General features: G+C 42.2%; 1 protein-coding gene across 2 annotated transcripts in view; it reads right to left on the bottom strand.

Moving 5' to 3' along the window:
• The window catches only part of LOC120741932 (Fc receptor-like protein 4), a 29377-nt gene extending 13133 nt beyond the window's left edge, over positions 1-16244 (bottom strand). The window contains exons 1-4 of one of the 2 annotated variants that reach the window (XM_040045065.1): positions 16139-16244; positions 16021-16053; positions 3202-3477; positions 2713-3003 (exon numbers count right to left, since the gene is read on the bottom strand). In XM_040045065.1, the coding sequence (XP_039900999.1) occupies positions 2713-3003; positions 3202-3477; positions 16021-16053; positions 16139-16178 (640 nt within the window). In that variant the 5' untranslated portion in view covers positions 16179-16244. Of the gene's footprint in view, positions 1-2712; positions 3004-3201; positions 3484-16020; positions 16054-16138 lie in introns of both variants that reach the window. The other variant, XM_040045063.1, reaches the window with a different exon arrangement.
• Positions 16245-20909: the final 4665 nt, after the last annotated feature.

Raw genomic sequence — 20909 nt, forward strand, 5'->3', positions numbered from 1 at the left:
CTTTATACAACTATTGCGAGAGCTTAGGCTGCGTAAGTCAGACTCAATTCCGGTGAGTGTCAGACTCTGCCAGGGTTAACCTTTGTCACCGATTCTGTTTGTAATTTTTAAGGACAGAATTTCTAGCTGTACCCAAGTGACAGAAGGCTTTCCCTTGGGTGATCTCAGAATCTCATCTCTGCTTTTTGCAGATGATGTGCTTCTGTTGGCTTCATCTGGTGGGAATGGAACGGTTTGCAGCCGAGTGTGACACGGTGGGAATGAGAATTTCTGTCCCAAGTGGAAGAGTTTAAGTATCTTGGGGTTCATGAGTGATAGGAGCGGGAGATTGAGGTCTGTCAGGGTGAAGAGAGAGCTGAGTTGAAAAGCAAAGCTCTCAACTTAACAGTCGATCTACGTCCCTACCCTCACCTATGGTCATAAGCTGTGGGTAGTGACTGAAAGACTGAGATTGTGGATACAAGCGACAGAAAAGAGCACAGAGTACTGCCACTGCTCCTCCACATGTCCCACCTGAAACATTCTTTCTACAACGGAAACCAAATATTCAGAAAGTTCTTCCCATATCTGTTGCAGAAGTTCCCATAAATGTGTGGCACTTCTAGGTTGCTTTGCTTTCACTCTTCTTTCCAGTTAATCTCAAACCAGCTCATTGTATCAGGGTGCCTCTCACTCTGTACAAGTCACCGACCCTGGATCAAGCAAAACAGCTCCAGGCTATCACACTTCCTCCTCCGTGTTTGACAGTTTATGCCACACACTGTGGGACCATTCTTTCACCTACTTGGCGACCTACAAAGGTCCTCCGTGAGGAATGGAAGATTTCAAACTTTGATTCATCAGTCTATAATAACTTCTTCCAGTCTTCAATGGCAGTGTTTCATGGCCCAGGCAAGCCTCTTTGTCTTATTCTGACGTCTTAGCAATGGATTTCTTGCTGGAACTCATTGTGTCAAAGCTGCAGCTCGAATTCCTCTCTTCACAGTTGAAACTGAGACTTGCTTACTGCGACCACTATTAAGCTGTGCTTGAAGCTGTGGTTCTGTGAACTGCTTATCATGCAAACTGTTAACTGTAAGAAACTTGTCCTATGATTCAGTTGTGGCTTTGGGTCTGCCAGACCCAAAGCCACATGGTGAAGGAAACTGTACTCACTGACGCCTTGACTTTCTTTGCAATTTCTCTCTAGGAAAGACCTACATTTTTAAGTGTTATGATGGTTTGTCTCTCTTCCATTGCTAATTGCCTTTTTCTCACAATTTTTGCAGCAACACATTACTTTCTGTATTACAGTACTGTTCAACTGATGCTCAGGGGGGTGTAGTGTGTGTGTTCCAACACTCCTTTTATGGAGACAGAAGGGGTTGTAAGTAACTTAGAAAAGTGGGAACACATGTAGCAATTAGTAGCACCAGTTTTGAAGTCTTGATCAACCTCCATTGGTGCAGAACAGCTTTAAATTGTTAACCCATTTTGTGTTCCCTTTCTGTATATTTCTGAAATGTACATTATTTTTCAGTTTTGGGTAACCTTTTTTATAACCTCTGGCAGTTCACCACTTACCTCCTGTTCTCAACCTGGAGACAGCATATGACATGCACTAGTACCCTCCGTGACACACAAAATAAAACAATGAATACACTACATACTAACTACACAAGACAACACAACACACTAACTATACACTCCAACCACGCCAAATGTGACAAATCTCCCACATCCCAAAACTCGCTGTCCATATCACTATCTCTCTCTATCTCTCTTGCACTCACTCGCTCTCTCGCTGGGGGATGACACTGCAATATTTTTATTTTAGGCTCAAAGTGTCAATGTTCGCTTATTTGACTAAACATCACTTTCATATGCAAAACCTGGGTGGAACTAGAACCTGTTGATCCACCCCAGTTCTAGTTTCAGCAATTGAACAAATGTACTGTTTATCAGGTTGGGGAAACCTGCAGCCAGGTGAGACCGAAGAAGTCACTTGGATGGTTGATGAAACTTTTCTGCCACTTACAAAGTTCAGAACAAATCTGGGACAATAAATCTACAGTACAGCATCAGAAGTTACATGAAAAGATGCAGATGAACCATTGCCTTTGTCTGATGTTTAAATCAGGCAGCTTGCTGACGGCTGATCGAAATCCACCCACCCAGTTTACCGATACCTGCAACAAACAAGGGTGTGTCTACACAGGAGCATGGGGTGTACTAGATCATGTTTATTTCAAGGCCTCCATAAAAAATAAAATCAGATTTGAAGTTAAATGACATCACACGTGGCATTAACTAAATATTTTCAAAATCTAAAAATAAAAGCATTTTTTCTAAAAGATAAATAAATAAATAATAATAATAACATCTATTTCTAGCAGCATAAAATGTTATTAAAGCACAGAGAAAACTTCAGAACCCTGATACGCTTGCTTTTCTCACACACACAAAAACACATAATATGACCACACATCAAATTTACCTCATGCGGGGGATAAAATACTTTCTTTTAGTCTTTTATTCTTCTAATTATCTTTTAAAATGCTTCTGCCATAATTCTGTGATATTGTCTGTTTCACAGATTCCTTCTACAGTGAGATATTTTGTAGCAGCATGACATCAATGGTTGTCATGAAGATGAGATTTTAATAAATCTTGGTGAATAAAAATGATGAGCTAACATGAGCTCATTGAAAGGACAGAGAGAAACAAACTGACCTGCAGACCAGACAAACTTTGGTTGACTGTGATCAGTGTGATACTCTGGGTCTCCTCTTCCAGCTCTGCACACATATCCTGCTGTGTGTGTCTGTCCATGAATGATGTAGGAGTCCTGTGCAGTCCCACTGCCATCAGGTAGCAGCTTATAACTGTAGGATTTCTCTGATAGAGCAGGAACAGCTTTATACCAGTAGAAGCTCCATCCTGCAGACGGATGTTTAACCTCACAGTTCAGAGTTACTGAGGCTCCAGGACTCAGCCATGATGGAGACACAGTGAGGACAGGATCTGTTCAAGAAAGATTTTCTCTCAATGTTCTGTTTCGTAACTCTGAATTCAATTTCACAAAAATGTTGACTCACAAATATTTATTATGAACTAGAGTGAGACTATCTAAACGTGAAATATCTCAACATGTACTAATAAAAACACATTTTTACAAACTTTTTGTATTTTCAGGAAAAAAGGAGTTATGACTGCACTTACTGTCAAAAACTGTCAGTGTGACTGAATCACTCCACTCTGTTGTTTTATTCTGTGAACTTTTCATTCTGCCCTTACAGCGATAGTTTCCACTGTTGAATGATGAAGCAGAGCTAATCCTGTATTCAGTTTGATTTGGAGGTTTTATTATGCTGTTTGTTTCCCACTCATAATCCCACTCAGTGTCTCCTCCATGGATCTCACATCTGACAGTGATCGTCTCTCCTCTGTATATCTCAGACCAGTTTGGATGCAGAGTCACAACAGGTCTGATTGAGGCTGTTACTGTTCAAGAAAGTACAATAAAAACACATGAAAGACAAAAGGTTCAATTACCATCAGAAGTAGCGCTTTGTGGGAAGTTACATTTAAACTCACCAGTTGTGTCAATCCTGACAGATTCATACAGAAAATACTCTGAAATACTCTGTTGATCAGCATGATGATTTTGTTTATATTTACTTTTATGTTTCTACAATTAGATACATACTGTGATGTTTACAGAGATTTTATTTTGAAAGGTCGAATGTAAGGCGGAAGGAGAATATAGAAAAGAGGGACAACGAAAAACGGGAGATAAACAAGTTAGCGCTGCAGACTGTGTTGCCACTGCAAGCCTGAGAATTAAAGAATGGAACTGTGAAATACTGAAGGTGTCATCATTAATGTTTCAGGCATTCAAACATTACATTGCCGACGAGAGTAAAGGTGACACAAAAGGTTGACCCTCTAAACATTCAGAAATTTTTGCACTCTCTGGATTTACCTAATATTGGACGGGAACAAAACAAAAGGCTAATGCAACAAATTACTAAACAAGAACTGGACAAAGTCATTGCGAAAACAAAAACAAATAAGATGCCGGGTATGGACGGATTTACATCAGAATATTATAAAACCTTTAGTGAGTTATTATCACCACTATTATTAAAATGTTTTAACTATGTGTTGGAGGGAGGGGAGTCACCAGCATCTTGGAGACAGGCAATAATTTCAGTAATTCCAAAGGTGGGCAAGGACAAAAGGGAATGCAGTTCTTATCGACCAATTTCAATCCTGAATATGGATTATAGATTATTCACCTCAATAATAGCAGAAAGGCTTAAAAATACTATACCAGAAATTATTGACGAAGATCAGACAGGATTTCTCAAAAACAGACAGATACAGGACAGTATAAGACGTGCCTTATATTTAATGGATTATATGAATAAATCCCCAACGGAATCAATTGCATTAAGCCTTGATGCTGAAAAGGCGTTTGACTCCGTCCAGTGGGATTATTTATTTTTGGTTATGGAGCGGTTTGGGTTCGGAGACCCTTTTATTCAACTGATTAAAAACTTATATTATTTACCTTCAGCAAGAATAAAAATAAATGGGAGCTTAACTGGAGTAGTGGACTTGCAGAGGGGATGTCAGCAGGGATGTCCACTTAGCCCACCCCTGTTTGCTTTATTTATTGAACCACTGGCGCAAGCTATTAGAGAGGATGAACTAATTAAAGGGATATGGATACAGAATATGGAATACAAAATAGGATTATATGCAGATGATGTTTTGCTGACCCTCACAGACCCAGAAAGAAGCTTACCTAAGTTATGGTTAAAAATGGAAATGTTTGGAGAACTTTCTGGATATAAAATAAACATACAAAAAACACAGGTGATCACCTATAATTACGCTCCCACAATAAAGATCAAAAGTATGTCTAAAATTAATTGGAATAATAAAATAATTAAATATTTTAATTATTATTATTATTTTATTATTATTTTATTCACCTGCTTGCTGCTACTGCTACTACTGCACATTCACCCAGTGTATATACTATATGTGTGTATATATATATATATATATAATGTTCTTCCTCTACACCCCCCCCCCCCCCCCCCAATTTTTGCACATGTCGAGGAGCGTGTCAGGCTACATTTCACTGTGTGTTATACTTGTATAACTATGCATGTGACAAATAATAAAGAACCTTGAACCTTGAACCTTGAAATATCTAGGTATTAAGATTCCTAAAACATTGACAGAACTTTATGAAACAAACTATTTACCAATTACAAGGGAATTAAAAGAAAATATTCAAAGGTGGAACCTACTGCCACTTGATCTGTATAATAGGATTGACCTGATCAAAATGAATATACTTCCACCACTGCTTTTTCTTTTTCAATCTATACCGATACATGTACCAGCTAAACAATTTGCGATATGGAACAGAATGATTTCGGGATTTATATGGAAAGGCCGCAAACCAAGAGTTAGATATATAACATTGCAACTACCTAAGGAAAGAGGTGGACTCTCCCTCCCAAACTTAGAAAGTTATTTTAAAGCAGCACAATTAAGATATCTAATTTATTGGTGTGATCCAACGTATGAAGCAAAATGGAAATATTTAGATGTGACACAATTAAAATTACCACTACAGACAATATTAGGAGATAAAAAATTATATTTGGAACAGAAAAATAATCTAAATGAATGGACTAAAACTCCTCTAAAGATATGGTTTGATGAATGTGAAAGTCTTAAATTAGGAGCGGCTCTTAAACAACTCAGATGGGTCACACATGATAAGGAATTTATCCCTGCACAGATAGATAGACGTTATACAACTTGGTTAACAAAGGGGATTGGACCATTTTGTTCATTGTTAGGAAAAGAAGGATTACAAAACTTTGAAAAATTAAGAGACATCTATGGTTTGGAAAACCAAGATTTTTTCAGATATCTCCAAGTTAGATCCTACTTCAATAGTAATATAAAAACTATGGAAGAACGTAATGAAGGCCTAATCCCCGTTATAAAAGAAGCCTATAAAGGTCAGATTAAAAACAAATTGATAGCTAAACTTTATCAGAACTTACAATCACTTAAGGATCAATCAACCAATTATATCAAAATTAAATGGGAGACAGAGGCTAAAATCAACATATCAGAGGACAGTTGGTTAAATATATGCAGGACACAGATGGAAACTACTAGCTCGGGTTATTGGAGGGAATTCACATGGAAAAATTTTATTAGTTTTTTTATAACACCCAAAATAAAATACAAACAAAAAGGTCAACTGACAGATGGACAATGCTGGAGAAACTGTGGGGAAAACATGGCAGACCATTTCCATATTTTTTGGAAATGCCCAATAATCCTGTCCTACTGGAGTGAATTGGTTGACTCAATTTACTTGGTGACTGGTCTCAAACTAAAGTTGGATTTTTGTACTGTGTACTTGGGCGATATCCCATCAGCAGCCTCCTTAAAGGACAAACACTTGATAAACATTCTGTTGGGAGCTGGCAAAAAAGCGCTTACCAGGAGATGGCTGGAGAAAGAGCCCCCAACAAAGAAAGATTGGATAGGAATAATGGAGGAAATATATAGAATGGAAAAACTTATTTTTTTTCTGAACCTTAAAATGGACCAATTTCATAAAAACTGGAGGAAATGGGAGAGATTTATGGAAGGTGGTAATGTGGGATGAGGTATTCACGCAACTACTGTAAGAAGGAAGGTCCGTTAAGGATATGTTCTGTATTTGTTTTTGTTTGCTTGTTTTTGTTTTTCTTTTCTTAAAGGTAGTTTGCCCTTCCATATAAGATCAGGGATGGACTGTAAAGTGCTGACCGGACAGTACTAAAAACCCAACGACATGGGACCTGTAAAGAGGTGGAGGGGTGCTCCCCCAGGCCGAGTAGATCTGTATGATTCACTATGCCATTATGTTACTGTTAGAGCATAGTATTTTTGTTTGTTTGGATTGGTGGGTTTTTTTTGTTGTTTTTGTTTTTGTTTTTGTTTTTTTTTTGTTTTTTTTTGTTTGTTTTTTTTATTAAAAAAAATAAATTAATTAAAAAATTTAAAAAAAAAAAAAAAACCAACAACTGTTTTTTAACTGACTACAAGATGTCATGATGTTAGCATTTAACCCAGTTTGCTGTTTGTACAAGAAGAAAAAAAGGAGAGTAAAGGTTACAACCAAAGCAAGACGAAGGAAGTTGCCCTACCCGGAGCTTAGGAGACAAGAACATGGCTGCACACGCTACTCCACTTCCACCCTTCGACACGGAGACCGACCTTGGTTCCGTCGGACCTCGCTGGACGAAATGGCTTCAGAGGTTTGAAAACGACACCACAGCAATGAACATTACTGGAGATGCGAGATTAAGAGCATTATTGCTGCATGTGGCTGGTGAAAAAGTGCATGACGTTTACGACACGTTAGCAACAGATGGCGACAAGTATGCAGATACAAAACAGAAACTGTCAGCATACTTTGCGCCTAAGAAAAACGTGCAGTATCCGATTTATCTGTTCAGGAAAGCGGTGCAGGAATCAGGTGAAACGTTGGACAACTATCACACCAGGCTTAGGATTTTAGCCAAAAACTGTGAGTTTGCAGACATGACTGCAGAAATCAAAACACAAATTATCCAAAGCTGTACATCATCACAGCTGCGTAGAAAAGCACTCAGAGAACCTGATTTAACGTTGGATGATCTATTAAATCATGGCCGTGCATGTGAGTTGTCTGAATTGCAAGCTACAGGGATGGAAGCTGACAAGACAGCTGCACAAAGTACAGTACAGCACAAAACAGGACATGACACCACGGCTAGAAACAAATGGACGCCCTCATGGCAGCCGAATAACCTCTGTCAAAACTGTGGAGGCAGATATCCTCATGAGCAAGGCTGCCCAGCCAAAGACAAAATCTGTAATTCTTATTGCAAATTCAATCATTTTGCAAAGCAATGTTGCTCAAAGAGAAAAGAGACACATTGTGGAAAGAAGTATAAGAAAAACCTGCCACTGCAAACTGTTCATCAAGTAACAGACAGCGCTGCACATGTGGAGACAGGGCACACATCCAGCAGTGATGACGCTTATGTATATGTGGTGAACACAGCTCAACATCCTAAACTCCCACATACTGAAGTCAGAGTAATGGGCACCCAGATACCAGTGCTAATCGACTCTGGAGCCACTGCTAACTGCTTAACTGAAGCCACCTACAACAAACTGACACCACATCCTACGTTAACATCTACAGACATCAAGATTTACCCATACCACTCATCTACGTCTCTCCCAATGTGTGGTGCGTTCAGGTGCAGTGTGGAAAAACAAGACAAACCAGTTAGGTGTTCTTTCTTTGTCATTAAAGGAGGAGGTTTCAATATTTTGAGTTTTGAAACCTCAAAAGTCTTGGGACTCCTCCATATTGTCACTGCGGTCTCTTCTCAGTCTCAACATTCTGTTGCAGACAAGCTAGTAGAACAACACCGAGAACTTTTCCAGGGAATTGGAAAACTCAAAGATTTTCAAGTGAAACTGCACATAAACACACAGATGTAAAATCAACCTGTCAACCACACAGACGTGTTCCTTTTCATTTACGTCAAAAAGTGGAGGACGAACTTCAGAAATTAGAAGCTGATGACATTATTGAAAAGGTTACGGGACCAACACCGTGGGTTTCACCCATTGTAACACCTCCAAAACCAAAGAATCCAGACGAAGTACGGATATGTGTGGACATGAGACAAGCAAACACCGCAATCGAATGAGAACGACATGTCACGCCCACGATTGATGATGTAATCCATGAGCTGAATGGATCTACGGTGTTCTCAAAACTTGATCTCAGGGCAGGATACCACCAACTTGAACTACACCCTGACAGCCGTTACATTACGACGTTCACTACTCATCTGGGATTTCGGCGCTATAAAAGACCGAGCTTTGGAGTCTCTTCTGCTGCTGAAATGTTCCAAAATGCTATTTATCAGACGCTGCAAGGACTGAACGGAGTCAAAAATCTCAGTGATGACATTATAGTCTTTGGCAGGGACCAGACTGATCATGACAGCAATCTTACAGCTCTCTTTAAGCGACTATCAGAGTCAGGTCTTACTCTGAATCGAGAGAAGTGTGAATTTAATAAAACAAGACTTGAGTTTTTTGGTTTCATCTTCTCTGCAGGTGGCATTTCAGCAGACCCTAAAAAGGTTGCAGCAGTTCAACACGCTCCCAACCCAAAAACACCTGCTGACATCAAAAGTCTCCTTGGCATGGCCAATTACTGCTCAAGGTTCATCAGGGACTTCTCATCAATCTCTGAGCCACTGCGCAGGCTCACACACAAGGCCACCCCTTGGACATGGGGTCAAGACCAAGAAACTGCGTTGCAGGCACTCAAGGTCAGTCTCACAAGCGACACGACGATGTCCTACTTCTATCCCAGCAGACAGACTGAACTGATAGTTGATGCTAGTCCAGTAGGACTGGGCGCCATTCTCTGTCAAAAAGATGAAAAGGGGATGAAACACATTATTGCATATGCAAGCAGAGCACTGAGTGATGTGGAAACAAGATAGTCACAAACTGAGAAAGAAGCACTCGCCATTGTGTGGAGTTGCGAACATTTCCATTTGTATGTTTATGGACATCCATTCACACTGGTGACATATCACAGGGCACTCGAAATCATCTGGAACAACCCAAGATCAAAACCACCTGCCAGAATAGAAAAATGGGGCCTGAGACTTCAGCCATATAACTTCAGAGTGGAATACAGAAAAGGTGCTGATAATCCAGCTAACTTTATGTCACATCATCCAGTGCCAACACAGGAGAATGAAAGTGCTCGTGCATGCAAGGTTGCAGAAGAGTATGTCAATTTCTTCTCTTATCACTCCACCCCAAAAGCCATGACACTTCATGAAATAAAAACAGAGACTCTGAAAGACCAGGTTCTGCAGGAAGCCATCAGTCACATCAGGAACAACACGTGGCATCTAGTGGCATCTAACAGATAAATCCCAGCATGCTGACATTTTGAAATCATTCAAACATGTTCAAAGTGAACTAACAGTAGCTGACTCATCTGACTTCATTCTCAGAGGCACGAGGATAGTTATTCCAACTGTCCTACAAGAAAGAGCATTACAACTGGCACACGAAGGGCACCGGGGTATCGTCAAGACCAAAGCGCTACTACGTACCAAAGTATGGTTCCCAGAGATCGATCGGAAAGCAGAATCTGCAGTTCAAAACTGTCTGCCATGCCAAGCTAGCACACCTGTCATCTGACCCTCTGCAGATGTCACCATTACCCGAAACGCCCTGGCACAGTGTCAGTGCAGATTTTATGGACCACTCCCTACGGGGGAATACCTGCTCGTTATCACAGACGAGTATTCTCGCTATCCAGTCGTTGAAAGTGTACGTCAACATCAGCATCTTCTGTTATCCCAGTAATTGACAGTGTTCTCCATGTTTGGAATCCCAAGGACAGTAAAAACTGGCAATGGTCCTCCTTTTAACAGTGAGGTTTTCTCACAGCTTGCAGACTACCTAGGATTTCATCATCGCAAAATCACACCTTGTTGGCCTCAGGTGAATGTCATTGCTGAGAGATTTATGAGAACCCTAGGCAAAGCATTGAGAGTTGCCGAGACGCAGGGCACACCATGGAAACAGCAACTAAACATCTTTCTTCGTGAGTACAGATCTACACCTCATAGAACAACAGCGAGCTCACCAGCTGAAATACTGTTTCAACGCCAGCTATACACCAAGCTCCCTTTTGTTAACACCACTCCACGGAAGTGTTCAGATGCTGAAGTGAGAGCAAGGGATGATAGTGCAAAGATCAAGATGAAGGTGATCGCAGATGCAACCTGTCGCGCCAGACCACACTCACTAAGTCTGGGTGACACAGTGCTGCATCGCCAACCCAAGCACAACAAATTATCCACACCATACAATGCAAAACCCTACAAAGTGACTAAGGTTAAGGGTTCTGAAATTACAGCTACAAGGGATGGACATTTGATTGTCAGGAATGCATCATTCTTCAAGAAAATCAGACATGGACTTGAAGATGCCCCACCTGGACGGTATATCGACCCCACGTTAACAGACAAGCCCAGATACCCAGTCAGATCTAACAGACGTGTACCTATGCATCTGTCTGATTACATCAGATCTAAGACTTGAATGTCTGAGTGACCAGTTAAGGTTACGCTGTGTGTAACATGTTTGATGTTCCTGAATCTAACGCTGTAACCCGTATTTGAGTGTTGAATGTTGATAGTGTTTAGTCAGAGATCTGCGCAAATGCAGTGCTGTTTAATTGATGTTTAGGTGTGGAGAAACTCAAGTAATAAGAATGTTGAGTGATTTTATTAGGTGCCGTTGTCATAGGTTCAGATTAATAATTCACCTTGCTGAGTACCTAAGTTTGTTAAAGAAAAAAAAAGGAGGTGATTGTGATGTTTATAGAGATTTTATTTTGAAAGGTCGAATGTAAGGCGGAAGGAGAATATAGAAAAGAGGGACAACGAAAAACGGGAGATAAACAAGTTAGCACTGCAGACTGTGTTGCCGCTGCAAGCCTGAGAATTAAAGAATGAAACTGAAAAATACTGAAGGTGTCATCATTAATGTTTGAGGCATGTAAACATTACACATACATGCAGAGTTCAAATAATTAATTGGAGGCATGACTTAATCATTGGGAGAAACATTTCATCACTCCAAGTGACTTCTTCAGTCTCAGCTGCCAGCAGGTTGGTTTGCCCAATCTTATAAACCGCACATTTGCACAATGACTGAAACTAGGACCACTAAATCAACAATGAGCTGGGAGGTCAGCTCCTTGATCATTAATATGCCAACTGTCATGATCATTGATCAAAGGCCATTGATCAATGGTCATGAGTACCAATCATTTGGGGAATGGCTGCAATCACAGCATTGTAAGATGTTGAAAGATTTGCCATTAGCCCCCGTCCTCGATTCCGAGATGGTCTTTTTCTTTTCACATAAATGGCCTCCTTGACTCCCCGCTCAAACCAGCGTTCCTCCCTGTCCAGGATGTGTACATCTTCATCACCGAAAAAGTGTCCACTAGGCTGTAGGTGTGACTAGACTGCCGAGTCCTGGCCTGAACAGTTAGCTCTTCTGTGACACTGCAACTCTGAGTGAGTCTTGCACATGTGCAACAGAGAGGTGTGTTCTGTGTTTGTTCTTGATTACGTTCATGTCACAAGTGGCTGATTCCCAAATATAGCTTCAACCAAACAAGCTGCCATCCTTAATAGCTGCTGCGCATACACCAGTGTTCTTTTCTGTGTTAACAAGACACCAAAAGGCTTTGAGATGGAGGTCATTTTGCAATGTCACAGTGTCGATTTCCTACTGTCCAGCATCCAAGCTGAATACTGCACTTAGTTGCTCAGCAATGCATGTTGTGTCCACGTTCATGAAATGATTGGAAATGAATGGCACACATGGCTCAAGCTGATCAAGGTCACAAAACCTGTTCTCAAACTCTTGTCCAAGTCTGTTTATGACTTGACTGTACTTTTCTGCAACTGTGTCAAAAGTATCAGATGCAGAAGTATCATCTTTCAGCACCATCAGCACAGAGGCAAAGAGCAGCACTTTTTTTTCTGTAAATTCAAAGAGATAATGTGGCTTTAAATGCATTTAACTCACTTATCATATCAGCAACAGTCTTACCTTTGTCTTGCAGCTCACAGTTTAAATGGTTCAGTTTCCCAGTAATATCCTTTAAAAATGCAAGTTCAAGTGTGCACTCAGTGTCCTCCAGTAGCAGGGTTTCTTCACCTTTGGATTGCATGAACTCTTTGATTTCACCCAAAAGTGACAAAAAACAAATCAAAATTCATCCCCTGCCAAGCTGTGTTTAGTAGCAGGTCACCATATTCAGCTGACAGCTCCTTCAATAGCACCTTGAATGTTCTGTGCTGCTTATCTCTGGATTGGATCCTGTTTATGATCTTCACGATGGGAGTCATGACATGCCCAAAGGCAACCACCTGTGCACATAACACCTGGTGAATGATGCAGTGGTAATGCAAAAAGTTTGGGAAGTCTGTGTCACCTTTACAGTGAGCGATTAATCTTGGATGTCGGCCGATTATAGACAGAGCCCCATCGGTAGTCACTGATACAAGTTTTTCCAACGGTACCTTTTTCTCCGCGGAAAAACTCCTTCACCGTGTTATAATTGTTAACTCCCCTCATAGTTGTCTTTAGCGACAGTAGTGAGATAAGTTCTTCTTTTGTGAAAAAATTATCAAAGACCATCCAAATAAAGACCATGAGCTGCGCTGTGCTGCTGCTGTCCATGGACTCGTCATACTTGATGCTAAACAACCTGCACTTTGCCCACGTGCACCATGTTGGTGACCCCTGCTGTACACTATATTACTCTGTTTGTGTTGGGGGACCCCATCCTTGGGGTGGACCAATTTTTGGCGCAGCATGTTTTGGGGTTTAAAATTCATGGAGATAACCATATTTACTCAGGGCCTTCTTGATGTGAGGTCCTTCTACTTCCCTGGTCATTCTGTCTGCGGAGACAGTAGCATCCTGATGACACCCAGTTTGTGGTATTTTGGGTCCTTCTCTCACCTCCATACAGCTTGCCTCGTAAACTGTGAAAATGACATTCCCGACAGCGCCATTCATGCTTTCAGACAGACAGAGCTTCTGCTGGACCTTATGATCATCAAGTGCAGACCTATCGAGCTCCAATAACAATAATAACAATGACAATCCAATAAATGTATCAGCATGTCAGTGAGCAGGAGACAATAAATCAACCCATTGCATTTCATCCATGCAGACCCAAAACTGCACAAACAGACTAAATTTTCTACACAGGGAAACAAATTTTTTGGACAATGTTTTCACTACCCAGAGATTAGATTACAAAACCCTCCCCAAACTTCATGTCTCTGATCACATAAAAAAAAAACACAGCATCACTGGTCAGTAAATCCCAACAACGACTGTACTTTCTCTGCAAACTGGGGAGAGCAAGAGCCCAACCCCCATTAAGAGCACCTTTTACAGAGGCACTGTTGAGAGCATCCTTACCAACTGCTTCACTGTGTGGTATGGCTCCGGCACTGGGTCCTGCTGGAAAAAGTTACAATGAGTAGTGAGAGCAGCGGAGATGATCGTGGGTACTTCTCTTCCCTCCATCCAAGACATCTACTACACCTGCCTCATCCGGAAAGCTCCCCCAACTCCCCCAACCCACTGGCCAATGAACTCTTGCCCACAAGCACTTGGATTGTGTTGAACACTGCTGCTTATATAAGTATTTTATTGTATTGTGTTGTTGTGGCAGGGTGTGATCTGCAGGGCCGTGCAGGGCAGGTGGGCACACCTGTACGGCATCAGTAATCATGCCCCGCCAACTTAAATATGGGACTGGGTCCTGACTGGGGATTGTTGGCGTTGGTGTTGTGCATGTTCACAGTGGTGCCGAAACCCAGGAAGGGAGGCATGGCAGATCCAGGACTGAGCCAGCAGAGGGAGGAGCTGATGAGAATGGTGGCCGAGCTGTCGGCCACGTAGTGAGAGCAGGCGGTGGTGGAACGCCATCAGCAGGAAGAACTGTAGGACGAGACCGAGCGCCACCTAAGAAGAATGGCGGAGATGGCGACGCTGCTCCAGGCCTGGACGACCCCGCCGCTGCCACCCACACCAGAATGTACTGACGGTGGGAAGCAGTGGATGAGCTGCTGGAGGTACCTCGGCAGCCCGAGGTGGGGGACGAGCCGCGCGGGAGTCTGCACCTGCTGGAGGAGGGATTAAGGCCTGCTCCTGCTGGGAGCTGTGGAAGAGCCACTCAAACCGGAGGCAGCGGTTGATGAGCGCAAGGGTCTGCGCCGGACAGAGGAAGAGGGGCTGCTGCATGAAAGCCTGCTCAAGTCGCGAGCTGTGGAAGAGCCACTCCAGCTGGAGACGTCGGACGAGGATCCAAGGGGTCCACACCGGCTGGAGGAAGAGGAGCCGCTGTTCCAGCCTTTTAACTGGTTCATTTCCAAATAAAATGTAAATTGCAAAGATAATACGAATATTTCAGGAAATGAACACCTTTTCACGAACTATAGGCCAGTATCACTCCTCTCCTAATGCTCAAAATCTTTAGAAAAACCTTTTAGCAGTAGACCAGAAAAATTCTTAAATAAATATTATTCAATCAACCAAAAAATAATTTCTGTCCACTAGAAGACAGAGGAGCACATCACACCTGGATACAGTGTTTAGGTGGCTGTCTCCAGGTGTGATGTGCAACTGTGACATTTAGCAGTCAACTAAACTCGTCGCCATCACACCATCTGTGTGTTGAAAAATAATAACGTGTCCAAATCACAATTTCTTGTTAGTAACAGTAACAGCATTGTAACGATAGAAACACTAATTAGTCAGATTACTAGTTAGTGAAATGTCACTTTTAACACCATTATTCCCATCACTGCCGAAAAGTAGTCCACTGGATCTCTTTTATGTCACATTATAAACGCCATAGCTGACCCTAAAGTAACAAGTCTGTTTTGAAAATGTCAGAACTAGAAAGTACAGATATTTGTTTAAAAATATAAGAAGTAAAATGTTGTCAGAAAAATAAATTTTAATAATAATAGATAAAGTGCAGATACCTGAAAATTCTACAGTAACTAAGTTTTGTTACTTTTTCTCTTCCCACCTCTGTGAATCAGTACTGTGATTTGTTCAGATAAACATGCACAGAAAGAAATTCTTTTGTATCAAGGCAACAAACTGTTTAGTAAATATACAGTTTATGTAATACCTGAGTTAAACTTCTGCTCAAGTGGTTACACTCTTAATATGATCATTTTAAATTGTTAACTGATACATTCAGTGAAATTTTAAATGTACCATGAAATGTAAACACAGGAAGGATATTATTTAGAGTATTATAGGAGATAACAGCAACAAAAGAAAACTGTTTCCTACCTTCAGCATATGCACAGATGACAGTAGTGAGCACTAAAACAGAGAACGTCTAAATCAATAAAAAGTAAGGCTTTTGTTAATGAGTCAGTGGCATTCAAACAGTCAGAAGTGTACTTACAGAAAAAGCCCGCCGTGCAGAGCAGAGAGTGCCCCATCATCACATCCAGCCTGCTGCACTCTGATCCACAGATGATCTCAAACAACTTTACTTTAAAGAAAAAAGGAGAAGTTATGTTTTAGTGACACATGAGCAAAGCAATTCTCATTCAGTGGCACCATTAGCTAATAGTTAAACTATAGACAGTGTCTATAAGGAGATATTTTATTTATTTATTTTTATACACTTCTCTCTATTCTTTACAAAAATTATGTGTAGTCTTATCATTAATTCAGGGGAAGGAGTTGATGAATATTTCAAAACTGATGAAAATGGCCAGGAATAATTGTTAGGTAAAAGACATGAGCAAAGAGAAGTTCATCTTATGACCATGACCATGTAGATAAATGGCTGGACTTTTTGATATGAATATGTTTCTGCATGTCTGCCTTTTGAAAGTCACAATTCTTATTTCAGTCTCTTGCAAGAACAACTAATATTGCCAGAAACCAAATGTGCTACCCACTTCACTCACTTTGATGATCAACATAGGTTCTTGTCCATTATTGGTAGAGATCAAGAAAATACTTTCAAAATGAAGAAATGTACTTAAGCTTTTAAATTTAGCAGTATTGACTGCACTGAGGAAATCTTAATTAATGCCTTGATATTTTTTCAAGATTTGTGTGCAGCTTGGTGTTTTTGAGTTTTCAATAACCAGACCTTTGACTTTTGTTTATTTTAAAAAGGATTACAAGTCTTGCTAAACTGAATAAGGGTCGTACTCTTTCATTTTAAATTTATTACATTTAAACTTATTCTCATGGGAGACATGAATGAAAACTTTAAATTGTAGTTATAAAATATTTTTGAAATTAATTATTAAACATTTTACTTTTCTTTTCTTGCCTTAATCAAAATACTGGAGTTCTGACAACTTTCAGCTTATATGTTCATCAACTTAAAAATCTCAGTACAATCAGTTGCCTCAGTTTTGGTGGTGATGGGGCGGTAGATTTGATACATTCATACAAGATAGATATATCGATTTTTACATTTATTTTTTATTTTTCTATTGTTTTTATGAGGGATATAGCGAGTTTAGTGGGAAAAGTGTTTTGCCACCCATCTGAGTGACTTAATCCAGAATCAATTTTGGGGGGTTTTCTTAACCTAGATTAGGGGTCGGAAAATAAAATAATTTATTTTCCCAAATCACGCGGAGCCGCACTAAAAGGACTAAAGAGCCGCATGCGGCTCCGCGTGATTTGGGAAATTTTTTTTTTTTTTTTAAGTAATTAGCTGAAGTGTATTTTATTTATGCTAGTTCTTTTTTAACTTGTAGTTCTAAATTGGAAGATTATTGTGATTTTGAAATATAAATATAAAATTATATTCTATTTTTTTTTTTGATCGCTCAAAATAAGCGTCACACTTGCAGAAGCCGATATACCCGCCGAAACGCCATGCATTTATCGAGACTTTCAACCCCCGGTAAGCCAGTAATGGATCTTCGGATCCACATTACGTCAGCAGCTATTCTCCACCGTGAACTATGTTAAAAACAAACACAGCTCACGCCTCATAGAAGACAGTTTAGTCCTGCGTAAAGATGAAAGTGACTTTGTGCAGCCCCGATTTGCAGACTCTGTGCACAGAGGTTCAGGAGCAGAAGTCCCATTGTAAACATACCACGGCAGACCCGACGATGTTTCCATGAACATGCTTTTCAGCATCTCTTTATTGACAACTTTTCACACACGTTTGCTGAACGCATACAGCCGGTGTTAAAGCACACAGCCCAACACATACCAACACAACAGCACAGATAGCACAGACGTTAAGGCGGCGAGGCGTGATTGCGGGTGCCGCTCAGGTGCGTATATATATATATATATATATATATATATAAAACACCCAGCACGCCCCTGCGGGCGGTTTATCCTTCAAGCTCGGGTCCTCTACCAGAGGCCTGGGAGCTTGAGGGTCCTGTGCAGTATCTTAGCTGTTCCCAGGACTGCGCTCTTCTGGACAGAGATCTCTGATGTTATTCCCGGGATCTGCTGGAGCCACTCGCCTAGCTTGGGAGTCACCGCACCTAGTGCTCCGATTACCACGGGGACTACCGTTACCTTCACCCTTCACATCCTCTCGAGCTCTTCTCTGAGCCCTTGGTATTTCTCCAGCTTCTCGTGTTCCTTCTTCCTGATATTGCTGTCATTCAGAACCGCTACATCGATCACTACGGCCGTCTTCTTCTGTTTGTCTACCACCACTATGTCCGGTTGGTTAGCCACCACCATTTTGTCCGTCTGTATCTGGAAGTCCCACAGGATCTTAGCTCGGTCATTCTCCACCACCCTTGGGGGCATCTCCCATTTTGACCTCGGGACTTCCAGGTTATACTCGGCACAGATGTTCCTGTACACTATGCCGGCCACTTGGTTATGGCGTTCCATGTATGCCTTGCCTGCTAGCATCTTGCACCCTGCTGTTATGTGCTGGATTGTCTCTGGGGCATCTTTACACAGCCTGCACCTGGGGTCTTGCCTGGTGTGATAGACCCCAGCCTCTATGGATCTTGTACTTAGAGCTTGTTCTTGTGCTGCCATGATTAGTGCCTCTGTGCTGTCTTTCAGTCCAGCTTTGTCCAGCCACTGGTAGGATTTCTGGATATCAGCCACCTCCTCTATCTGCCGGTGGTACATACTGTGCAGGGGCCTGTCCTTCCATGATGGTTCCTCGTCTCCCTCCTCTTTCTTGGGTTTCTGCTGCCTGAGGTATTCACTGAGCACTCGGTCAGTTGGGGCCATCTTCCCAATGTATTCTTGGATGTTTGTTGTCTCATCCTGGACTGTGGTGCTGACACTCACCAGTCCCCGGCCCCCTTCCTTCCGCTTAGCGTACAGCCTCAGGGTGCTGGACTTGGGGTGAAACCCTCCATGCATGGTAAGGAGCTTTCTTGTCTTTATGTCAGTGGCTTCTATCTCCTCCTTTGGCCAGCCTATTACCCCAGCAGGGTACCTGATCACGGGCAGGGCGTACGTGTTGATGGCCCGGATCTTTTTCTTACCGTTCAGCTGACTCCTCAGGACTTGCCTGACCCTCTGCAGGTACTTGGTGGTTGCAGCTTTTCTAGCGGCCTCTTCATGGTTCCCATTCGCCTGCGGGATCCCCAGGTACTTGTAACTGTCCTCTATGTCTGCAATGTTGCCTTCTGGTAGTTCAATCCCCTCAGTTCTGACTACCTTCCCTCTCTTTGTTACCATCCGACTACACTTCTCCAGTCCGAACGACATTCCAATGTCATTGCTGTATAGCCTGGTAGTGTGGATCAGTGAATCGATGTCTCGTTCACTCTTGGCATACAGCTTGATGTCATCCATGTACAGGAGGTGGCTGACAACTGCTCCGTTCCGTAGTCGGTATCCGTAGCCAGTCTTATTAATGATCTCACTGAGGGGGTTCAGGCCTATGCAGAACAGCAGTGGGGACAGAGCATCTCCTTGGTAGATCCCGCACTTGATGGTGACTTGTGCTATGGGCTTGGAGTTGGCCTCTAGTGTTGTGCGCCACATCCCCATTGAGTTCCTGATGAAGGCTCTTAGGGTCCCATTGATCTTGTACAATTCTAGGCATTCCAGTATCCAGCTGTGGGGCATTGAGTCATAGGCCTTCTTGTAATCAATCCAGGCAGTGCACAGGTTGGTCAGTCTGGTCTTGCAGTCTCGGCTGACTGTTCTGTCTACCAGTAGCTGATGTTTTGCGCCTCTGGTATTCTTGCCAGTTCCTTTCTGTGTCCCGCTCATGTATTGACCCATGTGCCTGTTCATCTTAGCTGATATGATGCCTGACAGGAGCTTCCATGTAGTACTGAGGCAGGTTATTGGTCGGTAGTTGGAGGGGACCGGTCCCTTCTTGGGGTCCTTGGGGATCAGGACCGTCCGACCTTCGGTTAGCCATTCCGGGTGTCTCTCGTTAACTAGCAGCTGGTTCATTTGTGCTGCCAGACGCTCGTGGAGTGCAGTCAGCTTCTTTAGCCAGTAGGCGTGAACCATGTCGGGCCCTGGTGTTGTCCAACTCTTCATACTGGAGACCCTTTCTTGGATATCTGCCACTGTGATGGTTACTGGACCCTGTTCAGGGAGGTCGCTGTGGTCTGCCCTCAGATCCACTAGCCACTGAGCATTGCCGTTATAGGTTGCGTCCTTCTCCCATATGCTCTTCCAGTATTGCTCCATCTCCAGCCTTGGTGGTGCTGTTCTCTTATTGTTCCCTTGCCACTGAGAGTACACCTTTGCTGGTTCTGTGGAGAACTGCTGGTTTATTCTCCTGCCTTCTATCTCTCTGGTGTACCTCCTCAAGTGGCTGGCCAAGGCTGTGAGTCTTTGCTTGGCAGTTTCCAAGGCCTCAGGTATGGACAGCTTGCTGTATTTCTTATGCACCTTCTTTGTCGCACCTTTCTGCAACTCCGTTAGTTGGCTAACCTCCCTCTGTGCTACTTTGATCTTGCCCTCTAGCCTCCTTCTCCATGGAGGGTACTGCCCCTTGTGGCTGTTCAACTTGTAGCCAAGCATCTCACTGATCACTGCTGCCGTATTGTAGATCAGCTTGTTAGTGTCGGTAATCGTGGTTGTAGGTATTGTCCGTAGTGCTGCATTAACATCATCTAGCAGACCTTCTGAGGGTACTTCATGTAATCTTGGTAACCGGCTACGGGGGATCCAGGTTTCAAGCTTGGCCATGATCCTATTTTTCAGGTCAGTTCCTCTCGCACTCAACGATCCTTCTC

This window comes from Simochromis diagramma, unplaced genomic scaffold (assembly GCF_900408965.1).
Source record: "Simochromis diagramma unplaced genomic scaffold, fSimDia1.1 OVJJ01000590.1, whole genome shotgun sequence".
In the NCBI taxonomy this organism is placed as follows: Eukaryota; Metazoa; Chordata; class Actinopteri; order Cichliformes; family Cichlidae; genus Simochromis; species Simochromis diagramma.